A 20,381-nucleotide genomic window follows, 5' to 3' on the forward strand; every position below is an offset into this window, starting at 1 on the left:
AGCTAATAGGAGCTAATTACCCACGTAATTCCGGCCAGCCCCATCACAAGCCGCCAGGCAACTGTGCAAGACGGCCTACCTGCTGGAGAAGCCCAGGTAGCAAAGCCTGGAGCTGCAGGTCGCCCTTTGTGAGTGGTGCTCGTCGTGTAGCGTACAGAAAGGGACACGACCCAGAAGGGTGCTGAGCAAGTGTGAGCTGAAGGCAGGGTGAAATGCCCAGCAAGCTCTGCTGAAGGGTCTCTCCAGGGTAGGCGGCCCAAGAGCTCAGGTTGTGGAGCGCCCTGGTTCCAGGCAGCTTGTGCAGAGTCGATTCACTTGAAAGCAAACTTTCAACCCCCACACACCCTCGTCCAGGAAGAAGGGAATGTGCCAGTAGCCAACAGAAACTCTTAGTAATCGCTGTCTAAAAAAAGAACCATGCTAGCATTTTGTTCCTCAGCTTGTGTTTTCCGAAGGCACCCAAAACCCCAGCAGGTTTTGAGAACAGATGGGCAAAGAGGTCTCTTTCCCCATCATCCCATTTTTTATAAACCCATTCCATCCCGCTTCCACATTAGTGTGCAATTTTGAAAACTGGCATAAATGCTTGCCTTTAAATGCTATCTAAGTATGTTTGGTGTATTTTTTTAATGTATTTTATCTCAAAATACCCAGAGGGACATTTTTCAGCTAAGAATGGCTTCAGAGATTTCCTGAGGTTTGAAATAATTTGGTGACTCTGTTCCAATCTGCATGTTAGTTCAGGGGGCACAAACTGAGTGCCCCCAGTGTCCATCCGTCTGCCCGTCCGTGTGAGTTTCTGAAGTGATCTGAGCAGTTAGGATGCCCATGGCATTGCGGGGGGAATGAGTCACTCCCCCGCCAGGCAGCTCCTGGGCCAGCAGGCCCCCCAGCCAAGGCAGGGCCACGGGCCCACTGGCCCCTCCTGCTTCGCTCTCTCACCACCCAGGCTCCGGCTGCCTTTCCTCGAGCTCCTCAGGTGGGCGACGTGGGCCTTTCCTCCTCGCTCCAGCACCTGCCTCCTGCTTTCCTTCTGGCTTTCTCGCGGATGCCCAGCCTCTCTCGCTCGCTTCCCCCGCCTTTCCCTGCTCTTAGTTGGGGGGCCACCGACTTGGCTTGCAGCACTCGGCTGGCTCTGTCCCGTTCCTACTCTCGCCGGTGGATCGACAGATTGCAGGCACAGCCCCCGCCTTTTGAGAGGGGGCATCCCACTGCCAGGACCCCCACGCCAGTCCCGCTGGCCCAAGAGCGCCGGCAGTGGGGGGCCTCTGTCCAGGCACCCACTCGACCGAGCCCCAAACCCCTGATAGCACGGAGAGGAGTGGGTCATGCAGGCGGTCTTGCACGCCCCCCGTAAGGGAACAGGGACGGAGGGCAGTGCCAGGCGGCTGCTGCCTCCGCCTGCTTAGAGCTGCTTCTCTTGCCTTCTTCGTGATTCAGCTTATCCGGCTGACCCTTTCTTGGTTCCCTGTTTCTCTTCCCTTTCACTGGTGATTATCATGTAGTTCTCTCTCGTTTGTTTTCTCCCTCCCCAACAGGCTTGTGCCGGCTGTCGGCTCTGCTGCCTGATCGTTTCTGTTCTTCTTTCACTTCGTCTTCTCTTCTTTCCGCTCGGTCTGCGGACTCCGTCACATTTCTATCTCTTGTCTCTTACGGCTTCATTCCGGAGTGGCCTGCTCTCGCACCCCTTTGTTCCACCCATCTTCTTCTTCGCCCCCTCGTGCTTATTCTGTCTTTTCCACGCCGCTTGCCCCTCGCTGCCTGATGCTCCGCTTCACATCCCTCCCTCGCGCCCGCTGCTCTCTTGCACACATCAGCACCGCGGCTGGCTCCCTCGCCCGGCTCCCTCGCCCTTCCTCTTCTCGCTGCTCCCCCAGCCCTTTCTCTGGGTTGCCGTTCTTCGCCTGTCCACTTTCTGTGGAGCACTCCATGGCGCTGCCCTTCGCCCGCTGCAGGCTCGCAGGCGGCGGTTAGCGCTAACTGCTATTTTTACCTTCGCCCTCTGCAGCTCTGCAGAGCTGAAGTGTGACCTCCAAACTGCTGGTGTCGCCCGAGTCGTCCTCCTGTCAACAGGCAAAGCGCTGCTGAACGGTTTTGTGGCTCCCTCCTGCATTTTTAACGCCCCTGTTTGCCTGTTCAGCCTATTTTGCTGCTTCCCAGTGAGCAGGACGGAGGTTCGGCGACCAGCACCCCTTTGAATACCCCTGAAAGACCTCTCCGAATTGCACCCACTTCAGTTCCTCAGGGTAGATTTAGGAACATGGAAACAGAGTGAGTCAGAAGGGGCCTCCTGGGCCATCTAGCCTGACCCCAGGCTCCAGACGGCTCTGCTCACAACATGCCCACCACGTGCATGTCCAGCCTGTCCTTGAACACCCTCACCGATGGGGCCTCAGTTTCTTTCATTGCTTCTTTTCGTTTTTTAAATAGAGAAATAACAGCTTGGTAACTGATGACATCTACATCCTTCTACCCCCAAGCAATTACTGTAAATAATTTTATCTTAAGTCGTTTCTTCCCTGGGTCAGCTTCGAACAGCCTTGAACGTATGTTACCATGCGCCTGAGGGAGCTGCGGAGAGGCCCCCAGTCCCTAGTCTTGTGACGAGCCTCAGCATCCCACGGCCCACCAGCGAGAACAGAAGAGAGGAGGGAGAGGAGGGAACAAAAGCCTCGAGCGATGCATCCCCTCCGAGCAACTCCACCAGCCCCCCCCCTTCCCGCTGCTGCTGCACCTTGAGCAGCGCTTCCTTTCCTTCCAGTGGGCGCTGCGGGAGGTACAGCCCCGCTTTCCTGGGCTAGGGGAAGAACCCCTGACGCATAAATTATTGAAAGTTTTGCTGAGGATTTTCCTCTGACAAAAACAAACAGGGCTCATTTTCCCACTCTGAAGGGGCATTTTTGTATTCCAAGAGGAATGTTAACTCTAAGCTGCAGCGGTGCAAGGACTGAAATGTTGATGCTGGCTCAGATTCAGAGCTCGCCACGGGCGGGGAGCTGAGAGACGCTGGTTGCTGTTGACGGAGCAGTGCGTCCTCTCCCGCTGGCTGATGTGGCCGAGCGCGCCTCTCCACAGCGGCAATCAGCTTCCACGCAGAGCATGGAACGCACTTCGGAAGCCCTGTTCTCTCCGGGTTTCCAATAAGCACCGTTCCCTGTCGGGGAGAACGGCAAGCCATGGATTTCTGCCGTGGCATTTGCTGTAGGCAGCACTTGGGTTCTCCTAATCGAAGGAGAGCCTCTGAGACGGATGCCCTGCCCGCCAGCTTGAGGCAGAGTGCTGGGTAGCTGCTTGGCTGGCTTCTACAGACAGACTGGTGAGTGTGGGGATGGGATGTGGAGGCCTCGGAGGCTGCGTGCTGAGAGGGTGGCCCCTGTCTCTTTCACGCGAGTGCGGTGCCTGCTCCAACCTCTCGGGATGATCCAAAACAGGGTTTAGCTCCCGTCACTTCGCTGCCAGCTGGTGTGGCTCATCAGATACATTCATGGAGGGGCATCTTGGGGGCCAGCACCCCACACCCCGCTGCTGGAGCCATTCATTCCCCAGCAGCAGCCCCTGGGTGCTTGTGGGGAGGCCTGGAGGCGAGACCGGGGAGAGGGGTTCCATCTCAAGGAAGTGCATGAATAAGAATGCCCCACCCCGCATGGCTGGGGGACAGCCTGGACCTTCTGAGCGGCTTGCTGGAGGCTGCAGTGGGGAAGGGGATCAGAAACGTCCCGGCTGGTTTTGTAGGAACTGGGCCCTACACTGATTTGCTAGATATGCTTTGGCGCGTGGTTTTGTGGACGTCCTGGGGCCGCTGAACAGGAGCAGTTCCAAGTGCAGAGGTGGAACCGTGGTTGCAGGAAACTTAGGATAGGAAGCTGGAGGGGCGACTAGACTGCATCGTATTTCAGCCACATGCCCCAAGTGTAAGCAGAACACTGGAAAATATTTACATTCCTCCAGTCGGTTCTCAGAAATTCACTCCTGAGGTTTAGCTTGCCGTAGAACACATGATGCAGGAGTAAGATTTGCAACGGCACCTCCCGTTACGGTGGGAGAGTCACCTCACCTCCGGCAACATTTGTGGAGCCCCGGAGGCCCCGGATGAGCTTTGGGAGAAGCGTTTCTTGCTCTCTAGTGCCAAGAGAGCAAAAGCCGCTGGGTCCCGGGGCTGTTATGGGTTTCACATGTTCACAGCACCGGCCTTTACGCCCCTGCCCCTACGTCACCCATGAGGTGAGCGGTGCTGTTGACCCTTTGCCCAGCCGAAGCAAAATGTATGTTCTTTTCATGGTAGAAAAGCAAACACGAGGAAAGCGCACGAACAGCACGGCTGGCTCTGCAGTCGGAGTTCAGACTGATCACCCAGGAAGATGAGGGGCTGGTGGGGAGACTGGAGTCGGGGCCAGAGAGGAGAGGGAGGTGGCAGCAAGTGGGCCCCTCAGCCCCCCCCTTCAATTCGAGTCTGGGAAGAGAGCGGGGAAGCGGAGAGCCTTCCCTTGAGCCAAACACTGAGGCTGCCACCCTCTCCCAGAGCAGGCCCTCGTTCTTAGCTGCGGCTGGACCAAACGATTCCAGGAATGGGAGAGCTCCATGGTCTGAGATGGAGCGCAGAGAGCTCAGGAAGCATTTGCAAAAGCAGATGGGGAGAAGGCATCTGTTACTCTAGAGAGCAGAGACTACAGTCTCCCGCTTCACCTCGGCTGAGACGATACAAACCTGAGCTCAGCTGAGGAAGTTTTTTCTGCTGCTGAAAGGTGGGCAGATCTGGAACTGGAGGCCAGGGATTGTAAAAATCAGCGTCTTTCTGGAGGGTAGGGTCTGGCTGGTGCTGTGGCTCAGGTCACACTTTCAAGTCCTTCGTACAGTCCTTGAGGAGCTGCCAAACTCTGGGACGGGACTCTATGCCAGGAGCTCCTCCAGGTGAACACAGACTGACAGAGGCCTCTTATCCAGCCTGTTTATTCATGCAAATAACACAGGACATACCATGAGGGCTGAAAGCTTCGTATAATTCCATTATCCAAATAAGGATCCCAGAAATTACAGACCTATCTGTTTAATTGGGATACCTGTAAAAATATGTGTTAAGTTTCTCTTGCAGAGATTAGTGTACTGGGCAGAGTGAAATGCGCTGTTACTGGAAGAGCAGGCTGGCTTTAGACAGGGGAGGCCTGGCACTGACTTTTTTTTTTTACTTTGTCCTATTTGATATGCAAATACACTGTGACAAGTGGACAGGTTTGTGCTGCATTTAATCACCCAAGTGCGGCTGTTGATTCAAGAAACAGAAATCACCTTTGGGAAAAATGGTCAAAAGCAAGCACAGACAGGAAATTCTCTTTTTTATGTATCTTTATACAGTGGTACCTTGGCTCACAAACTTAATCCGTTCATGACTCTGGTCGTGACCCAAATTGGTCGTGAGCCAAGTCAAATTTCCCCATAAGGGTCAATGTAAATAAGGTTAATTTATTTACCTTTTTATCTGAACAATATTTTAATTGTTAATTGGTTGTTTTATTTAGTGGTTTTAAATTATGGCCGAGATACTCCAAATTGTTAATGTTATTCTATTCTTTGTTTATGTATTCTCTTTGTAAGCCGCCCCAAGGCTTCTGCGATGGGTGTGGCATAAAAATGTTATAAATAAATACATACATACATTTTCTTAAAATCAGAAAAATGTGAAGCAAAGTGACAAAAAACAACAAAGATCGCGGCCGCCTCCCTGCCCCCCCCCCCAGCATCCCTGCACTCGCCCGTCATCCCAGTGTGCTGGGGGGGGGGGGAGAGACAGGTGCAATAACGGTTGCGCTTGTGGGGGGAGACAGGCGCAACCGTGGGCACGCTCGTGCTGGGGGGGGGGGATGGCTGAGATCGCGGCTGTGCTCCTGCAGGAAAGATGGGCCCAATTGCAGCCATCTCCCCGCCTCCCCACCCCCAGCATGATAGCAGCCATTTCCCACACCCAATGCGGAGTTCGCAACCTGAGTCAAAATTTTTATGAGGCGTTCGTGAGCCGAGGTACCACTGTATATGTCTTTATACAGATATAAGTTTAAATTATGTAAAGCAGAATTTAACATTTTTTTAAACAGAGAAAAGGATTTGGCAAGGTGGTCTCTTTGCAGGCTTTCCATATTCCAGAGGTGAATGTCGCTTTCCGGCCTGATTCCCCGCGGTGCAGGTGGCCCTGTGCGGACGCTCGGAGCGCCTTGCCTTCGCTCCCGAGGAAGGGCTTGCGCTGCCGTGCCTGCCAGGCGCTGCACCCGAAGCCCTGTGGCCGGGCACCGGTGCCAGCCCTGCCCTCGGTCACGCGGCACCCTTCCCTCCGCAGGGCTGGGAGGCCCAGGAAGGCCCCCGGTCCAGCCCCGCAGGACCCCAGGTCACGCTTGCGCTCCGCAGGAGAGCACAGCCTTCCCCAGTCGGGTTCCTTCCAGCCGGTTTGGCCTCAAACTCCCCGAGGCCCTGGCTTGTGTGGCCAGCGGCCCAGAATGCTGGGGGTTGTAGTTCAAGCCATCTGGAGGGCACCCTGTTGGGGAGGGAAAGTGCAGGGTGCGGCCCGGCATCCCCCTGGGGCAGCATCCAGGCCAATGCTCTGCAAAGCGGGCGCAGGCATGGGGGGGGGGGGCGGCAGCAGGGTCACATCGCTGCCGCCACCGCCGCGTGGCGAGCGAGGGCCAAGCCCCTGACCGCCCCTGCGGCGTGGCCCGTTCCAGGTCTGTCCATGGCTGGGGACGAGGACGGGGACGGGGACGGGGATGAGGATGCCGGCACCGAGTTCTCCGACAGCATCGAGGAGGCGGCGGCGCAGCGGGGCGCTCCCCGCCTGCAGGTGAGGAGGGGGCAGGCGCAGGGGGGCAGGCCGGGGGTGTCGCAGGCTGCCGGCAGGGCGGCGGGCACGAGGGACCCCGGGCCAGAGGTGGGCGGGGCGGGCGGGCGCGGGTGCTCCTTGCATCCGGGCCGCCGTGCCATGCCAGGTGCGCCGGCGCTGTGCTGGCCAGCCTGCTGGCGGCCGCGGGGACGGGACGGCCTGCCCACGCGTGCCGGTCGTGCGTTGCAGGGTGCCGAGGCGGCGGACGCGCCCGGCGCGGGCAGGGAGAGCAGCCTGCGCGTGGAGCTGCTCTGCGCGAAGGCGGCGCTCCAGCGGGTCGGGGAGCAGAAGGCGACCCTGGAGGGGGAGCTGCAGGCCATCAAGGGGCAGGTGCAGGAGGCGGGCTTCGCCTCCGTGGCTCAGCTCAGGTAAGCCGGGCGGGCCGGGGCGAGTCCTGCCGGCACCCCGCCCCCCGTCTTCTCCGGGTAGCCCAAGTGTGGAGTCAGGCACCCCTATGGCGAGGGGGCGGTCCACGATTGGTAAGAGTGGCTGCCAGTCCCGGGGGGGCGCAGAGTCGAGGTTCACAAGGCACGGCAAGTCCCTGGCCGTTCGCTGGGGCCTGTGTGTCACGGGCACCCGCCCAGGCATAGTCGCCCGGCCTCTGTGCTTGTGAGCCACCCTTAGGGCCACAGCTTGTGGTGGGCTTCAGTGGCCACCTCGGGCTTGTCAAGCGACCCCCTTCCAGGCGACAGACTCAGGGGTAGGAGCAGCAGCAGCACCCCCGTCACTCCAGCTAGGCAAGTGCTGCTGCAGGCCCCCCGAAGCGCTGGAGCGGCACTCGGGGCGCAGTCCGGAGCTCCTCCGGCACCATGTTGCTCAGGGCACCAGCAGCCGGGCAGGAAGCGGCCAGGGTCTCCACGGAGGTGCGAGGCTGCAGTGCTGCTGGCAGACCCGGCCTCTCCTGCCGCCTCCAGGGCTGCGGCCGCTTGGTGTGGCCGTGAGCGAGCCTCTGCCCCTCGTGCCCCCACTTTCCTCCCCCACAAGCCCTTCCGGGCCCCTTGAGTGCGCGGAGGGCCCCCTCAGCAGCACAGGGCCGAAAGTGCCTCCTTGGCCGGGGCTGATCGGCGGGGGGCCTGGCAGTCGCCCAGCCCTCACCCGGGTGCTGCCCCGTCCCCCAGGAAGGCCCTGCTGAGCCTGTGCCTGGAGAATGCAGAGCTCAAGGAGCAAGTGGGAGAAGCCACGTCGTCAGAGGGCTGGGAGAACGATGAGGAGAAGGACGAGGCGGAGGACCGGAGCCTGGAAGTCCAGAAGCTGCAAGAGAAGCTGCGCGCCTCCGAGGTCGTCATCGGCCTCCTGCAGGGGCAGCTGGCCCTGAGTGGCCCAGGCGGGGACGGCCTCGTCGGCCCGCGGCAGCCACAGGGGGGCCAGCGGTGCCCTGGCCAGGGACATCCCCGCGACAGCGCCCCTCCACCGCGGCAGGCGGGTGGCAGCCCGTCCCACAGCCCGGCGGCAGCCCAGGTAACTCTTGGCTGGCCGGCAGGGCAGCGGCAGCGTCGCTTCGCGAAGGTGCCCTGGGGCCGGGGCGTGACAGGCATGCCCTCCTCTTGCAGGCCGACCCGCTGGGAGGCGGCGGCGGTTGTGCGGGTGGCGCTTGGGAGCGGTGCCAGAAGCTCCGTGGCCAGCTCCCGGGCACAGAGACCCCCAGCCCGGCCCTACGAAGTAAGTACTCGTGGCCAGCCCTGGCCTTGGCTGGGCTGGGCCCACGTGTCCGTGCCCCCGCAGTGCCCCTGAGCATCACCGCCAGTGCCCCGACGGCCCTCCTCTGTATCACGGGACGGTTTCCCATTCCGGAGAGGCCCTGTGACCCTTCTGCCTTGCCAGGGGAGGTGGAGGAGAAAAGGGGCTGCGAGGGCAGAGCCCACGCAGGGCGGCGCTCCCACCTCCTCCATGCCACGTGCCCCTTTCTCCCACACGGGGGAGCGGACCCGTCTGTGCTGCGGGAACGTGCCCGATGACGTGCCGCCTCTGCCCGCCTCTCGCCCGCCTCTGCGGCCAGGCTCCCCTTTGCTGGCTGGCCCTGGAGGCGTGCGGTGCCCGGGAGGGCGGGTCCTTGGGGCGCCGGCTGCCTGTGGCTGGAGGGCCATGGGGCAGGCCCCCACAGCTGCTTTCCTTGTCCAGGGGAGGCCGAGGCGCAGTGGGTCAGCAAGCAGATCCAAGTGGATCTCCAGGACCTGGGCTATGAGACCTGCGGGAGAAGCGAAAACGAGGCGGAACGGGAGGAGGCCACCAGCCCCGGTACGTGGGGTTCCGAGGAAGGGTGTGCTGTGGCCCCGAATCGCGCGCACGCCGGCCTAACACCTGACGGGGGGGGTCTTTTCCCCAGAGTGCGACGCGCGTGAGGTGGAGGCCGGGAATTGGAAGCGGCTGCTGGGCTTCGCTCCGTGTCGCCATGCGGATTGGGACTGCAGCCGGTGCGGCGACGCGGCTCTTCTCCGCCAGCACGTCCAGGCCCTCCAGGCGCAGCTGCGGCACTCGCGCGGCATCATCCAGGCCCTGCGGGGCCACGTGTGCTCTGGACCTGAGGCCCTGCTGCCGCTGAAGCGGGCGGGAGCCCTGGGCAGCTCCCCGTGCCAGAGCGTGACGGACGAGGACGAGGGCTGGCACTCGGACAGCCTGGGCTCCGTCGGAGCCACCGACAAGGACCTGGCGGGGCTCATCCGGAGGGTGTCCCAGCTCGAGGCCCACCTGGCCGAGGCCAAGCCGAAGCTGCTGCGGCCGGAGGCACTGCCCCCTGCAGCATCCCTGGGGTAGGAAGGAAGCGAGGGCCAAATGGCGGGAGGGGGCCGACCTGGGGGCCTGCGCCGTGTGCCAGGTGGTCCGCGTCCTCCTCCAATTGCCCTCCGCAACGGGAGTGTCACGGCGGCCCCCCTTCCCTGGGGGACCTCGCGCAAACCCCAGGCCACAGGCTCGCATCGCGGGCTGCTCTCGCCAGGCCCCCAGGCGCCAAGGGCGCGCAAGCAGCCAATGCGCTGTGTGAGGCCGGCATGGTGGAGCAGCCTGTGAGCCTGAGGCAGTCCCTTCGGCGCCGGGGGGGCTGGATGCGCCCGGCCCTCCCAGGGCCTCTTCGGAGTTCGCCAAGGGCAACGATGATCCCGGGCCAGTGGCCACGCGGTGCCAGGACACCCAGCATCTCCCTCCCTGCTGTCTCCGTGGTGCGTCGCCCGCCAAGTTTTGCTGTCTGCTCCGCAGGAAATACGACTCGCTGGTCCAAGCCCAGGCTCGGGAGCTCTCCCACCTGCGCCAGGTGATGCGGGAGGGCCAGGGGGCCTGCCGCCTGCTGAGCCAGTGCTTCCGGGACGCTGTCAAGTCCTTCGAGGAGCTGCTGCGAGGCAACGACATTGACTGCTTTCTGGGGCAGAGCTTCCGCGAGCAGCTGGCCCAGGGCAGCCGGCTGGCAGGACGCTTGGCCCGGAAGCTGAGCGCGCGTGAGCCCCCCGGGGATGGCCCAAGCGCACGTGAGAGGGTTTATTTCGGTATCTTGGCAAGGGGAGTGGCCGTGAAGCACACCGACTCTTTCCTCTTGCAGGGTTTCCATGTGTAGCTTGCCAGAGGGTTTCAGATTTTCTGCCCCCACCTGCTGCTGCTCCCCAGAAAGTGTTCAGAAAGCAGGAATAAGCTGTTCCAATATCCACGCTGCACCAGTGTGATGGCGGCTGGTTCTGTGCAGCCTCCAGTGGCGCTGCGGCCGGGCAGTTGTGACGGGCTGTCTGAAGCAGGGCTGGGTGGTGCGCAGTGCGGGGACACCCCTGTGGCCGAGCGCGTTGCGTGCTGGTAGCGGAAGCTTTGGCCAGGGGCTTAGCTGGGGATCGTGCTCCCCGGGCGATGCCTTCGGAGACCCTTCTGCGGGTCGACTGGAGCAGAGCTGGCCATGCAGCCAAGCTTTTCCAGAACCAGATGGGGAACAGCCAGCAGCTGCGTGGACAAGGCTAGAGGAAGCCTGTGCCACCAGCCGGGGGGTGTGGGGGCTTGTAAAACTGCCGCCGGGGAAGCAGGCTGCCGCATCCCCACCTCGCCCTCCTTTTCCGATGCTCTTTCGCAGGGAATGAGTCGCCCACGGAGGGCAAAGCGGACCAGGAGGGGCTTGTTCGGAGGTAAGAGTGGCCGATTCTGGAGCAGCCTCCCTATGGCAGGATGGCGGGGGGGGGGCGCCTCTCCCGCTCCCAGAGCACACGTAGCCCCCGTCCGCCCAGGGCCCTGCCTCCAGGGGTGGGGTTCTGTCACACGGTGGGGGGCCCCTTTGAGGGAGCCACTGACCTGCAGGAGCCCAAGGCAAGTGGGGTGCATATGACGTGGCACCCACAGCTGCGCAGAGCAGCCCCCACCCCTGTGCTCTGCCACTTCCCGAGCACTGTCCCTGCAGGCTGAGCCAGGAGCTCCGGGGGAAGGCGCCGAGTGCCCAGCAGCCCCCCGCTGAGGGGGCGCTCTCCACGACGCCCTGCAGCAGTCCCACAGCCTCCGAGTCGCCCCGTGCGGGCAGCAGCGCCTCCTTCGCCTCTGGCGGCCTGGAGAGCTGCTCCGATGTGGACGACGCCAGCGAGCCCCTCTGCCCGGCGGACCCCGGCGACCGATGGCTGCGCCGCTTTCTGGACAGAGGTACGGCCAGGAGGGGCTGCGCCACGAGGGAGCGGCACTGGGGGCTTTTGCCCCGGGAGCCGTGCTTTGGCTGGGCCCCAGGGGAGCCTCCGACCCACATCCTGGAAGCAGCCGGGCCAGGGAGGCCTTGCCCGGAGTCCTGCGCTGAGCAGGGGCCGGACCTGACGGCCTTCGGCCCCTCCAGCCCTGCGGTTCTACTGGGCCGTCCAGGGGGCACCTTGGCGTGGACAGAGTGAGGAAACAGGCGAATAAAGAAAATGTGGTCACGGTCCCCTCCGCCCCCGCCACCTCTCCCGGTTTTGGGAGAGCTTCTCTTCCAGGGTGGGGTATCCACCCCGGCCGCTGCTCCTCCCTGGCTGCCCTTCCCAGCATGCGGCTGTGAAGCGTGTCCACTCCGGGCGGGCACCTGTCTCTTTCTTGCTTTAGCCAAAGGTCTCTGGGCAGAACAGAAACACGAACCCTTAAAATGCAGCAAAAATAGAACACACAGCATAAAAATCTAAAAATGCTGAGAACCAGTTCCAACCAGCGTAAACCGGTGGCCAGAAGCAGTGCAAGCAGTCCTTGTTCTTTCAGACCCTGGGAGTCCTTCTGACGACGCCCCTGCAGCGCTGCCTCTCCCCACTCTTGCTGCCCCATCCCCTGCAGCTGCCCCAGCAGACGCCCCCCGGGGCAGCTGCGCTCAGCCGCCTCCCCAGCACCCCTTGCGGATCACCTGCCCGCCCGCCGGAGGTAAGAACCTGCGGCAGGGAGCAGGCCTGTGAGCTGCAGCTGCTGGTGTGTGTGTGTTTTGGGGGGGGGGGGCGGTTGCAAGAGACTCCGCTGCGGCACCGATCTTTCCTCTTTCCTTTTCCCTCCACACCTTTAATGTGCTTTCCATTTATACGGTTAATTACGTTCACTGCTGGCAGTGCTCTGAGGATTAGTGTGGGAAGTGGGCACATCGTAGGAACTGGGAAAGGCCGAAAATGGCTATCTGGTGGGCTACTCCGCCCCCCGCACACGGGGCAGCGGGTGCTTCAGGGCTTCTCCAGCCTGGAGCCGGAGCTGCGAGAGCAAGGGCAGCTTCACGCGTCCTGCCTCTGCAAGGAGCGCAAAGCCACTGCCACCTCCAGGCAGCGGCAGCCCTCCAGCCGCCTGGAGATGGAGGTGCCAGGCAGGGGCAGGAGCTGCCTTGCGGGGTCCCCTGTGCCTGGTCCCCCGCTGTCCTGCAGTTCTTCCCAGATCCATTTCCTAAACGTTTTGCTTTCACCCAGTGCTAGAAACATAGAAACAGAGCCAGTCAGAAGGGGCCTCCCAGGCCATTTAGCCTGACCCCTGGCTCCAGCTGGCTCCACTCACAACATGCCCACCATGTGCATGTCCAGCCTGTCCTTGAACGCCCTCTCCGACGGGGCCTCAGCCACCTCCCGGGGAAGCCCATTCCACACCCTCGGGGTCCTAACTGTCAGGAGTACTTCCTGCCATCCAAATGGAACCTTGGTTCCCTGAGCTTGGCTCTGTTGGAGTGCGCCCTGTTTTCCTTTGCAGAGGAGAACACGTCTCTACCTACCTCCCTGTGACACCCCCTCACGTAACCTATATGTTGCCAACAGATCCCCTCTGAGTCTCCAGACTGAAAAGACCCAGTTCTCTCAGTCTTGCCTCATACGGCTTTCCCTGCCATCCATCCTTGTGGCCCTACGCTGCACTGACGCTAACCTGGCTATATCCTTCCTGTTATGTGGAACCCAGAACTGAGCACAGTACTCCAGTTGCGGGCTCACCAGAGTCATATAGCGTGTTAGTAATACCTCTCTTGTTCTAGAAGCCACACTTCTGGCTCTGCAACCAAGGGTGGTGTTCGCCCTCTTGGCCACCGCGTCACACGGCTGACTCATGTTCAGCCTGCAGTCAACCAGCATCCCGAGGTCCCTTTCACAAGTGCTGCTCTCCAGCCACTTGTCCCCTAACCTGTACTAATGACACTCATTCCTATGCCCCAAGTGCAAGACCTTGCACTTATCCACATGGAACGCCATCCTGTTGTCTCCTGCCCACTTCCATAGCCTGCTCAGATCCTTTTGGATCTGGAGAACCTGCTCCTCAGTTGTGACCACTGCCCCAGTTTTAGTGTCATCTGCGAATTTGATCAGCAGCCTGTTCACCCCTTCTTCCATGTTGTTAATGAAAAGATTAAACAGGATCGGCCCCAGAGACACAGACACCTTCCTCTGGAAGAAGTCCCTGGGGCACGGGACTTTCTGGAGAAGAGGGAGGCCCTGCACCCTGGCCCTGGCCCTAAATTAGCGTGGGAGTTGCAGGGTTGCCGCTTGGCCTGGGCCCCCACTGCCCGGGGAGGCTGCGCTGGGGCGCATGGCAGACAGGCCTGCCTGGGGGCTCACTGCAGGTGAGAAGGCTTCTGGTCCCACTGTGGGAAAGAAGCGCGGGCCCCGACGGCTGCGCGGGGATGCTGCCTTCATGCCTCCAGGGCAGAAGTGGGGAAGAGGCCGCCCGAGCCCTTCAGGAAGCTGCTGGTCATCCGCGTGGGCCGTTCCATGCTCACAAGCCACAGCCCCTCTTCTCTGCCCAAAGAGGTTGCTGTGATGTCACAGCTCTTTGCGCACGCAACCGCTAGGCGGAGGGCTCCCTGCAGAGGTTCGCTGCACCAGGCCACAGAGGGCAGCTTTGGAGAGAGGCCCGGCTTGTCTGGGAGCTGCCAGTTTACCCAGCCACCTCTGCCTTGCCTTTCCTTGCCTTTCCTTTCCTTTGCCTAGGCTTTCATCCCGGTCTGCCATCCCTACCGGCCGGCTTCTCTCGGGCACCCCTGGACTCGGGGCTCTGCTCCCCCAGGCCTTCGGGGCCTCCCCTTCCAGCCCTGGATCCCCTGCTGGGTGGCTGCAGGACGCCCTTCTTCGCGCTGGCTGAGGCCCAGCAGGAGCTGCAGGTGCTGCAGAAGCAGCTGGGAGAAGGTGAGCGCTTCGGGTGGCTCCCCCGCCGTATGCGGCAGGTGCCTCGGCGTGGCGTGACCAGCGGCCTCTGCGTGGCTGGCCTGTCCCGGCTCGGGGCAGCGGCACTGGCCTCCTCCCAGGGCAGGGGCTCCGCTGCTGGCTTCTCCCTTGGTCATCCAAAGGCAGCCAGCAGCAGCGGGACTCGGGGACGGGCGCAATTCCGCGTGGGCTCAGTGAGAGTTGGGCCCCTTCCACATTCACCTGTCCGGGTTCTGCTGGTCTGCTGTTTGCGGTCCAGATCAAGCAGGTGGATCACGGAGAGTCAGGCGCCCAGAAGCGCAGCTGGGAGCGCCTGGAAGGCTTTGGCTTGGGACGGGGCTCGGTGCCACGCTCTTCCCGGCTGAGCCACGTGCCGCCCTCGTGGCTGCCGCAGGCAATGTGTTTCAGCAAGAGGGCGAACGGCTAGAGGAAGATGCTCAAAGGCGTCAGGGTCTTGCTGCCCTTGCAGGCGCAAAGTACCTGATCGTACTTTGGAGGGGAAGGAATGGCCACACGTGACGGGATGCCGGGGCAGGGGCTCTGGTCACTCTGCCCCCTCGCTTCAGCAGCCCCTTCTGCAGCCCGTGTGCTGGGGGAGCATCTGGGGCCGGCCACCCCTCCCTGCCAGGGAGAGCCAAGCCCTGCAGGCTCGCCAGGAGGGGGTGCCGCACCCCAGGCAAAGGGGGGCTGCTCACTGTCCTGCTAGGCAGGGGAGCTGCCCGTGTGGGCAAACCCGGCACTCCCAATCACGCCCGAAGTTCCACGGCTGCCTTCCCTTCCGGGCCGTGCTGCCCGTCACCGGAATTCCCACTCCTTGTGCAAGGTGACTGGCAGGGGATCCGAGGGTGGGCGGCCGCCCTTTCCTTTCTGCCCCAGGCCGTTTTCCTGACTGAAATGACCCCTTTTCGGGGAGATGAGCTGTTGGAAGGGGGTATTTTAATCAGCGGGAGGGCAGGGGTGAGGCAAGTTTTATTCCCACTCCTTCTGGCTGCTTTTTAAGAACTTGCACAGGGAATTCAGGCCAAGTCCTGCCTCTGAAATTCACGTCTGACTTGACCACCTGGCCATCTTACTTTGCCATCACAAATGTCTGGCTGAAAGAAGGGGCTCACAGTGTCGAGGCGCAGCTTGCTCTCCGCACCACCTCTGCTCTTGCTGCGGTCCAGCGAGGCTGGCCTGGTCCCACATCCCGGGGTCAAGCCTGTGGCGCAGCGGGGCTTCCCTAAAACCTGGCCAAGTCCCACCGGGGGGAGGAAGAGGGCCGGCGGCCACCTCTTCAGGTGCGGCAGAGCGGTTTGTTTTCTGGGCACAGTGGGGTAGGAGGCATGGAAGTCACCCCGCAGGAGCTCTCTCTGTGGAGGGGAGGCCCGCTCCTCACCCCGTGGCGTCCTCTGTGGTGCTTTCATGTTGTGCGACCTGTTCAGGAGTCAGGAGGCTCCCTCATCCCCGGCAGGGCGCAGCCGCAGGCCTGGGCACAGGTCCAGCCCTCCCCCTCTGACCGAGCTCTCCCCTCCTAGGTGTGCGGCTCCCCTCCCTGTCGCCAGCAAGGGCAGAGGGGCTCCTCTCTGTGGGCAGCCCTGCTGTCTCCTCGGAGCGTGGCCGCCTAGCGGGCCATCCTGCCCCCCAGGACGCATGGAAGATGGCGGCCGGGGGGACGGCGGGGGGGCAGTGGGACCGCCTGGCGCCTGCCTCTGCCCAGACAGCCATGGGAGCAGCCGTCTTCCGGGGGAACGTGCCCGGCGGGCTCTGCAGCCCTGCGCTCCAGCCAGAACCTGCCTGGTAAGGCCTTGTGGCTGGCCGCCTTTGTGGGGTGGGGGTCCCACAGGGGCCGGCCGACTCGCCGTTTGGCCTCAGCAAGGCAACCCCTCGGAGTCCTCTGAGGCCCAGGGCCAGCTTGGCCTGCTGGAAGGCTGCCCCTGGGCCCCGCCTGGCGCCCCTTGTCCCCACGGCCAGCGCTCTGCGCAGAGGCGCCATGTTGGGTCCCCGTGCCAGGCCACGGAGGGCAGCGTGGTGGTGCTCGCATGAGTGTGTGTGTGCCCAGCCCCACCCCGCCTCCCTCTGGAGCCAGGGAGCCTCTGCTGCGCCTGACCAGGCAGCCCATTGACACCCCCTGCCCCCTCCATCTGCCTGAACGTTTCCTCTTGGCTGGACGCAGGCTCCGATTTGCTGGAGGAGCACCTGTCCGAGATGCGGATCCTGCACCAGCGCCTGCAGGAGACCATCCACACCAACGACCGCCTGCGGGAGCAGATGGAGGCGCGCTTGGCCGCGGGGGCAAGGAGTGGCGGTAAGAGAAGGGGCCTCTGTGGCAAGCAGGGGGGCCGTGGGGCAAGACCTCGTCGCTGCACTGCAAAGCAACGCCTGCCTCCGAAGGATGCCGCTGACGGGGAAGAGCCCCACCTCGCAGAACCACGTTGTTTCAGCCCCGCGTTCATCTCATGGCGGAAAGGAAAGCTCAGGAGCGTGCAGGGGCTCCCAAGCGCGCAGCGGTGCCGCTCAGTTTCTTCCCCGACTCTGACGCCCACGTGCAAAGCAGCTTGCAGGAAGTGGCGCCCCTCCTTCCACCCCCTTGGCAAAGCCCCCCCGAGCTCAGCGTTGGCGGGCCCTCTGCGGGGGAGGCAGCCCTGACCCTGCTCACTCCTGGGCTCGGGAGGCTCCCAGGGCGCATCACGGAACAAGGGTAACCCCAAAATGCATGAGCCAGCTCCGCGGTGCCGTGGCATGCCTGTCAGGTAGCGGGCGCCGAGGGAGGGGGGCGCACAGAACCGGCTGCTCAGCGGCGCCCCTGCAGCACGTGGCAGCAAGCGCCCCTTCCGCTCCCAGCCCCAGGCCTCCCGGAATCAAAGATCTGCACAAGCTCGGCCTTCCCCAGAGGTCAGGCAGCCCCCGGGCCGCTTGCCACAGTTTCTTCCCAGGCCTGCAGGCTCTGCTGGGGTCTCCTGGCTCCCAGGCACCTGGGGAGGCGCAGGCCCTGAAGTGCTTGGGCATGAGCCGGGCTCTACACCAGAGCACAGCCCAGGGGGGTGGATGGCACGGCAGTCCCCCAGGGGCTCCCAGTCCAGCTGCTGGGCTCTGGGCCTGGTCTGGTGGGAAGGAGCCCCTGGAGCTGCCCCAGGCCTCCCCCAGCTGCCTCTGGCAGGCGGAGGGGAGTGGAAGCCCCGGCGGGGCAGGAAGGGAGCCGGGCACCAGCACCATCCTCACAGCCTGCCTTGCAGTTGCTTGAGGGTCAGGCCTGTCTGTCCCCCACCACTTCAGAAATGGGGTGTGCTCTTGGAGGCCCGGAGCGCAGCTGCAGAAGGCTTCTGAGTGTGCTTCTCCTGGAGAGCTCCCGGGAGGCCAGGAGCAGGCTCTCTGCACGTGCCCCGTGCAAGAGTGGCCCTGACGAGCTCTTTGCACTCGTAGAGCTGGAGCACCTGCAGAAACCGCTGCCGGGACCCCCGGAAATGCGCAGGGGCGAGGTGGAGCCTGGGCAGGGGCGAGCGGCACAGCCACAGCCACAGCCACAGCGAGGGGGCCAGGACGAGCCGCGGGCAGGCCTGGCGCCACTCCAGGAGGCGTTCTGGGCTCTGCAGGCGAACAACTCCAGGTGGGCCAGGCAGCAGCTCTGAAATGGGGGTGCAGCGCGGGCAGGCCGAGCGTCTCCCTGTCCCCGGGCACCCATGCCCAGAGAGCTTTCGCCGGGTGGGGTGGGATTCTTCGGTACTGGCGAGGAGGGAAGTGCTTCCTCCGGCGTTTCCAAGGGCCGCTCGCAAGAAACGCTAACGGCACTTTTGAGAGATGGGTACCTGCGGCCAGAAGACAGGACTCGCCTGGCCCTTGTCCCGGGAGGTGGCTTGGCTCCCGCTGCCCCGTCCACTCGGGCCCCGAGGCATTTGCTCACGGAGCTGGCGGGTGGGGGGTCGTTTCCGTGGTCCTTCTCGCAGGCTTCAGCACCGAGTGATGCTGCTGCAGCAGGAGTGCATGGAAAACCGACTGCTCTTCAAAGCCTTGGAGGCAGAACTGCGTGTCCACAAAGGGCTCAGTGGCCGCCAGCAGCAGGCGGACTCAGGTGCGTGCTGCCCCCGCCCTCCCCCTTGAGCTGCCGCATGCGGAGTTCCCTCCTCCTCCTCCTCCTCCTCCTCCTCCTCCTCCTGAAAGAGGCGCAGTGAACGGGCCAGGCCGGTGCAGCTCCCTGCACCCTTCTGCAGCGGACGGCAGGCGCCTCCAGCCTCATGCCTGCTGCGCTCCTGCCATGGCTTCCTCGGGCAGGGCTGGCAGCCGCTCGCAGGCTCAGGTGGAGGACCCCGGGGGGGCGGCTCTCCGGGGCCCTGCAGGGCCTCCCCACTGCCAGAGCGGTGTGACCATGGATCTGGCTGCCCAGAGAGGCGGTGGGCGCTCCCACCCTGGCGACAGTCAAGGCGAACCTGGACGGCCCTCTGTGTGGGATGGTGTGGCATGATGGCCAGAGCGGGTGCCCCCGAGGGCCTTCTGGCCCCCCATCCCTGCTGTTCTGGGATTTTGTGAGTCCCCGCCACTGTTCACGGACCACCGAAGGCCTCCTGCTGAACGGACCCATCTTGGGTACCGTGGGGTAGCAGCCCCCACTTTCTCGACCAGCACGGAGGGCTCCTCCTCCCGGGGCTGAGCTGTGCCCCCCCTGCTGTCCTGACTGCTTCTGCCCACAGCTGTCGCCCCATTTGGAGCAGGGCAAGAAAAGCTTGCGCTTGCAAGAAACATAGAAACAGAGCGAGTCAGAAAGGACCTCCCAGGCCATCTAGTCTGACCCCCACTCCAGCTGGCTCCGCTCACGACATGCCCACCATGTGGACGTCCAGCCTGTCCTTGAACGCCCTCTCCGATGGGGCCTCAGCCACCTCCCGGGGAAGCCCATTCCATGCCCTCGGGGTCCTGACTGTCAGGAAGTGCTTCCTGGCATCCAAATGGAACCTTGGCTCCCTGAGCTTGGCTCTGTTGGAGCGCGTCCTGCCTTCCTCTGCAGGGGGGAACAGGTCTGTCCCCACCTCCGTGTGACACCCCCTCACATACCTGCATGTCGCCAACAGACCCCCTCTGAGTCTCCTCTTCTCCAGGCTGAAGAGACCCAGTGCCCTCAGTCTCGCCTCGTACGGCATCCCCTGCAAACCGGCCACCAACCTTGTGGCCCTGCACTCACACACAAGCAGCAGCCAAGGCCAGTCCCTCGTGGACCCTTGCGACTGTCACAGCAGTCACAAGCGAGCCCAGACAGGGGAGGCGGGGAGTTGAGCAGGGTCGAAGCTGGCCCCATGCACAGGAGCCGCAGTGCTGTGGGGATGCTGTGGGCCCCGCTTGGGTGCGTCCCTGGCGGGAGGGGCTCACGGGGGCTGTCTTCGCAGGGGCTTCTGCGCAGGAGAACCTGGAGCTGGCAGATGACGGCCATCGGTGGGGCGCCCTCGTCACAGGCCGCCTCGAGGACTATAGCAACCTGCAGCGGCAGATCCTGGAGGGCAAGACTCTGACCCACAAGATGGCCTCTCTCCTGCAGCCTTGCCTGGAACCACAGGGCAGCCAGGTAGCCCGAGAAGCGGGTGGCTGTGGGGCAGCATTGGGGGCAGGATGAAACCCAGCAGAATCTGTCCCTCTGGTACTCTTGGGCTTCCTCTCCTGCTCAGCCACTCTTCAACACAGGCCGGACTGGAAGGAGGCCCGTGCCGCTAGCAAGCGAGGGCCGTGTGGCTGGCAACCTCCTTCCACACAGGGTGCAGCCCCACAATGCCGCCAGGGGGTGCAGACGGCGATGCTGCAGGGGAGCATTGTGCGGGGCTCTGTCCTGGGGGCACCTCCCGGAGATGCCGGGTGCCCCCGCCTGGAACTTGGGTTGCAGCGAAGCAAAGGGCTGAGCCTGCTCCTTCGCCCCCTCGGGAACGCGCCCCCTGGGAAGGGTCCCTGGGGCACGGCACGGGCGTCCGGGGAGAGCCACTGGCCTCCTCGCGACAGAG

General features: G+C 63.1%; 1 protein-coding gene across 6 annotated transcripts in view; it reads left to right on the forward strand.

Moving 5' to 3' along the window:
- LOC123027997 (phosphodiesterase 4D interacting protein) overlaps positions 1-20,381 on the forward strand; it is a 63,017-nt gene that overhangs the window by 40,232 nt on the left and 2,404 nt on the right. For 3 of the 6 annotated variants that reach the window (XM_044439400.1, XM_044439394.1, XM_044439396.1), the window contains 15 exons: positions 6,708-6,823; positions 7,052-7,230; positions 7,981-8,320; positions 8,413-8,521; positions 8,981-9,097; positions 9,186-9,609; positions 10,052-10,317; positions 10,902-10,953; positions 11,223-11,455; positions 12,032-12,187; positions 14,212-14,406; positions 16,580-16,711; positions 17,827-18,010; positions 18,348-18,472; positions 19,779-19,954. In XM_044439400.1, coding sequence (XP_044295335.1) covers positions 6,708-6,823; positions 7,052-7,230; positions 7,981-8,320; positions 8,413-8,521; positions 8,981-9,097; positions 9,186-9,609; positions 10,052-10,317; positions 10,902-10,953; positions 11,223-11,455; positions 12,032-12,187; positions 14,212-14,406; positions 16,580-16,711; positions 17,827-18,010; positions 18,348-18,472; positions 19,779-19,954 — 2,804 coding nt within the window. Of the gene's footprint in view, positions 1-6,707; positions 6,824-7,051; positions 7,231-7,980; positions 8,321-8,412; positions 8,522-8,980; positions 9,098-9,185; positions 9,610-10,051; positions 10,318-10,901; positions 10,954-11,222; positions 11,456-12,031; positions 12,188-14,211; positions 14,407-15,941; positions 16,204-16,579; positions 16,712-17,826; positions 18,011-18,347; positions 18,473-19,778; positions 19,955-20,381 lie in introns of those variants that run through there. The other 3 variants (XM_044439398.1, XM_044439399.1, XM_044439397.1) reach the window with 3 other exon arrangements.

Source organism: Varanus komodoensis, unplaced genomic scaffold (assembly GCF_004798865.1).
Source record: "Varanus komodoensis strain SLA01 unplaced genomic scaffold, ASM479886v1 scaffold34_3, whole genome shotgun sequence".
NCBI classification, from domain to species: domain Eukaryota; kingdom Metazoa; phylum Chordata; class Lepidosauria; order Squamata; family Varanidae; genus Varanus; species Varanus komodoensis.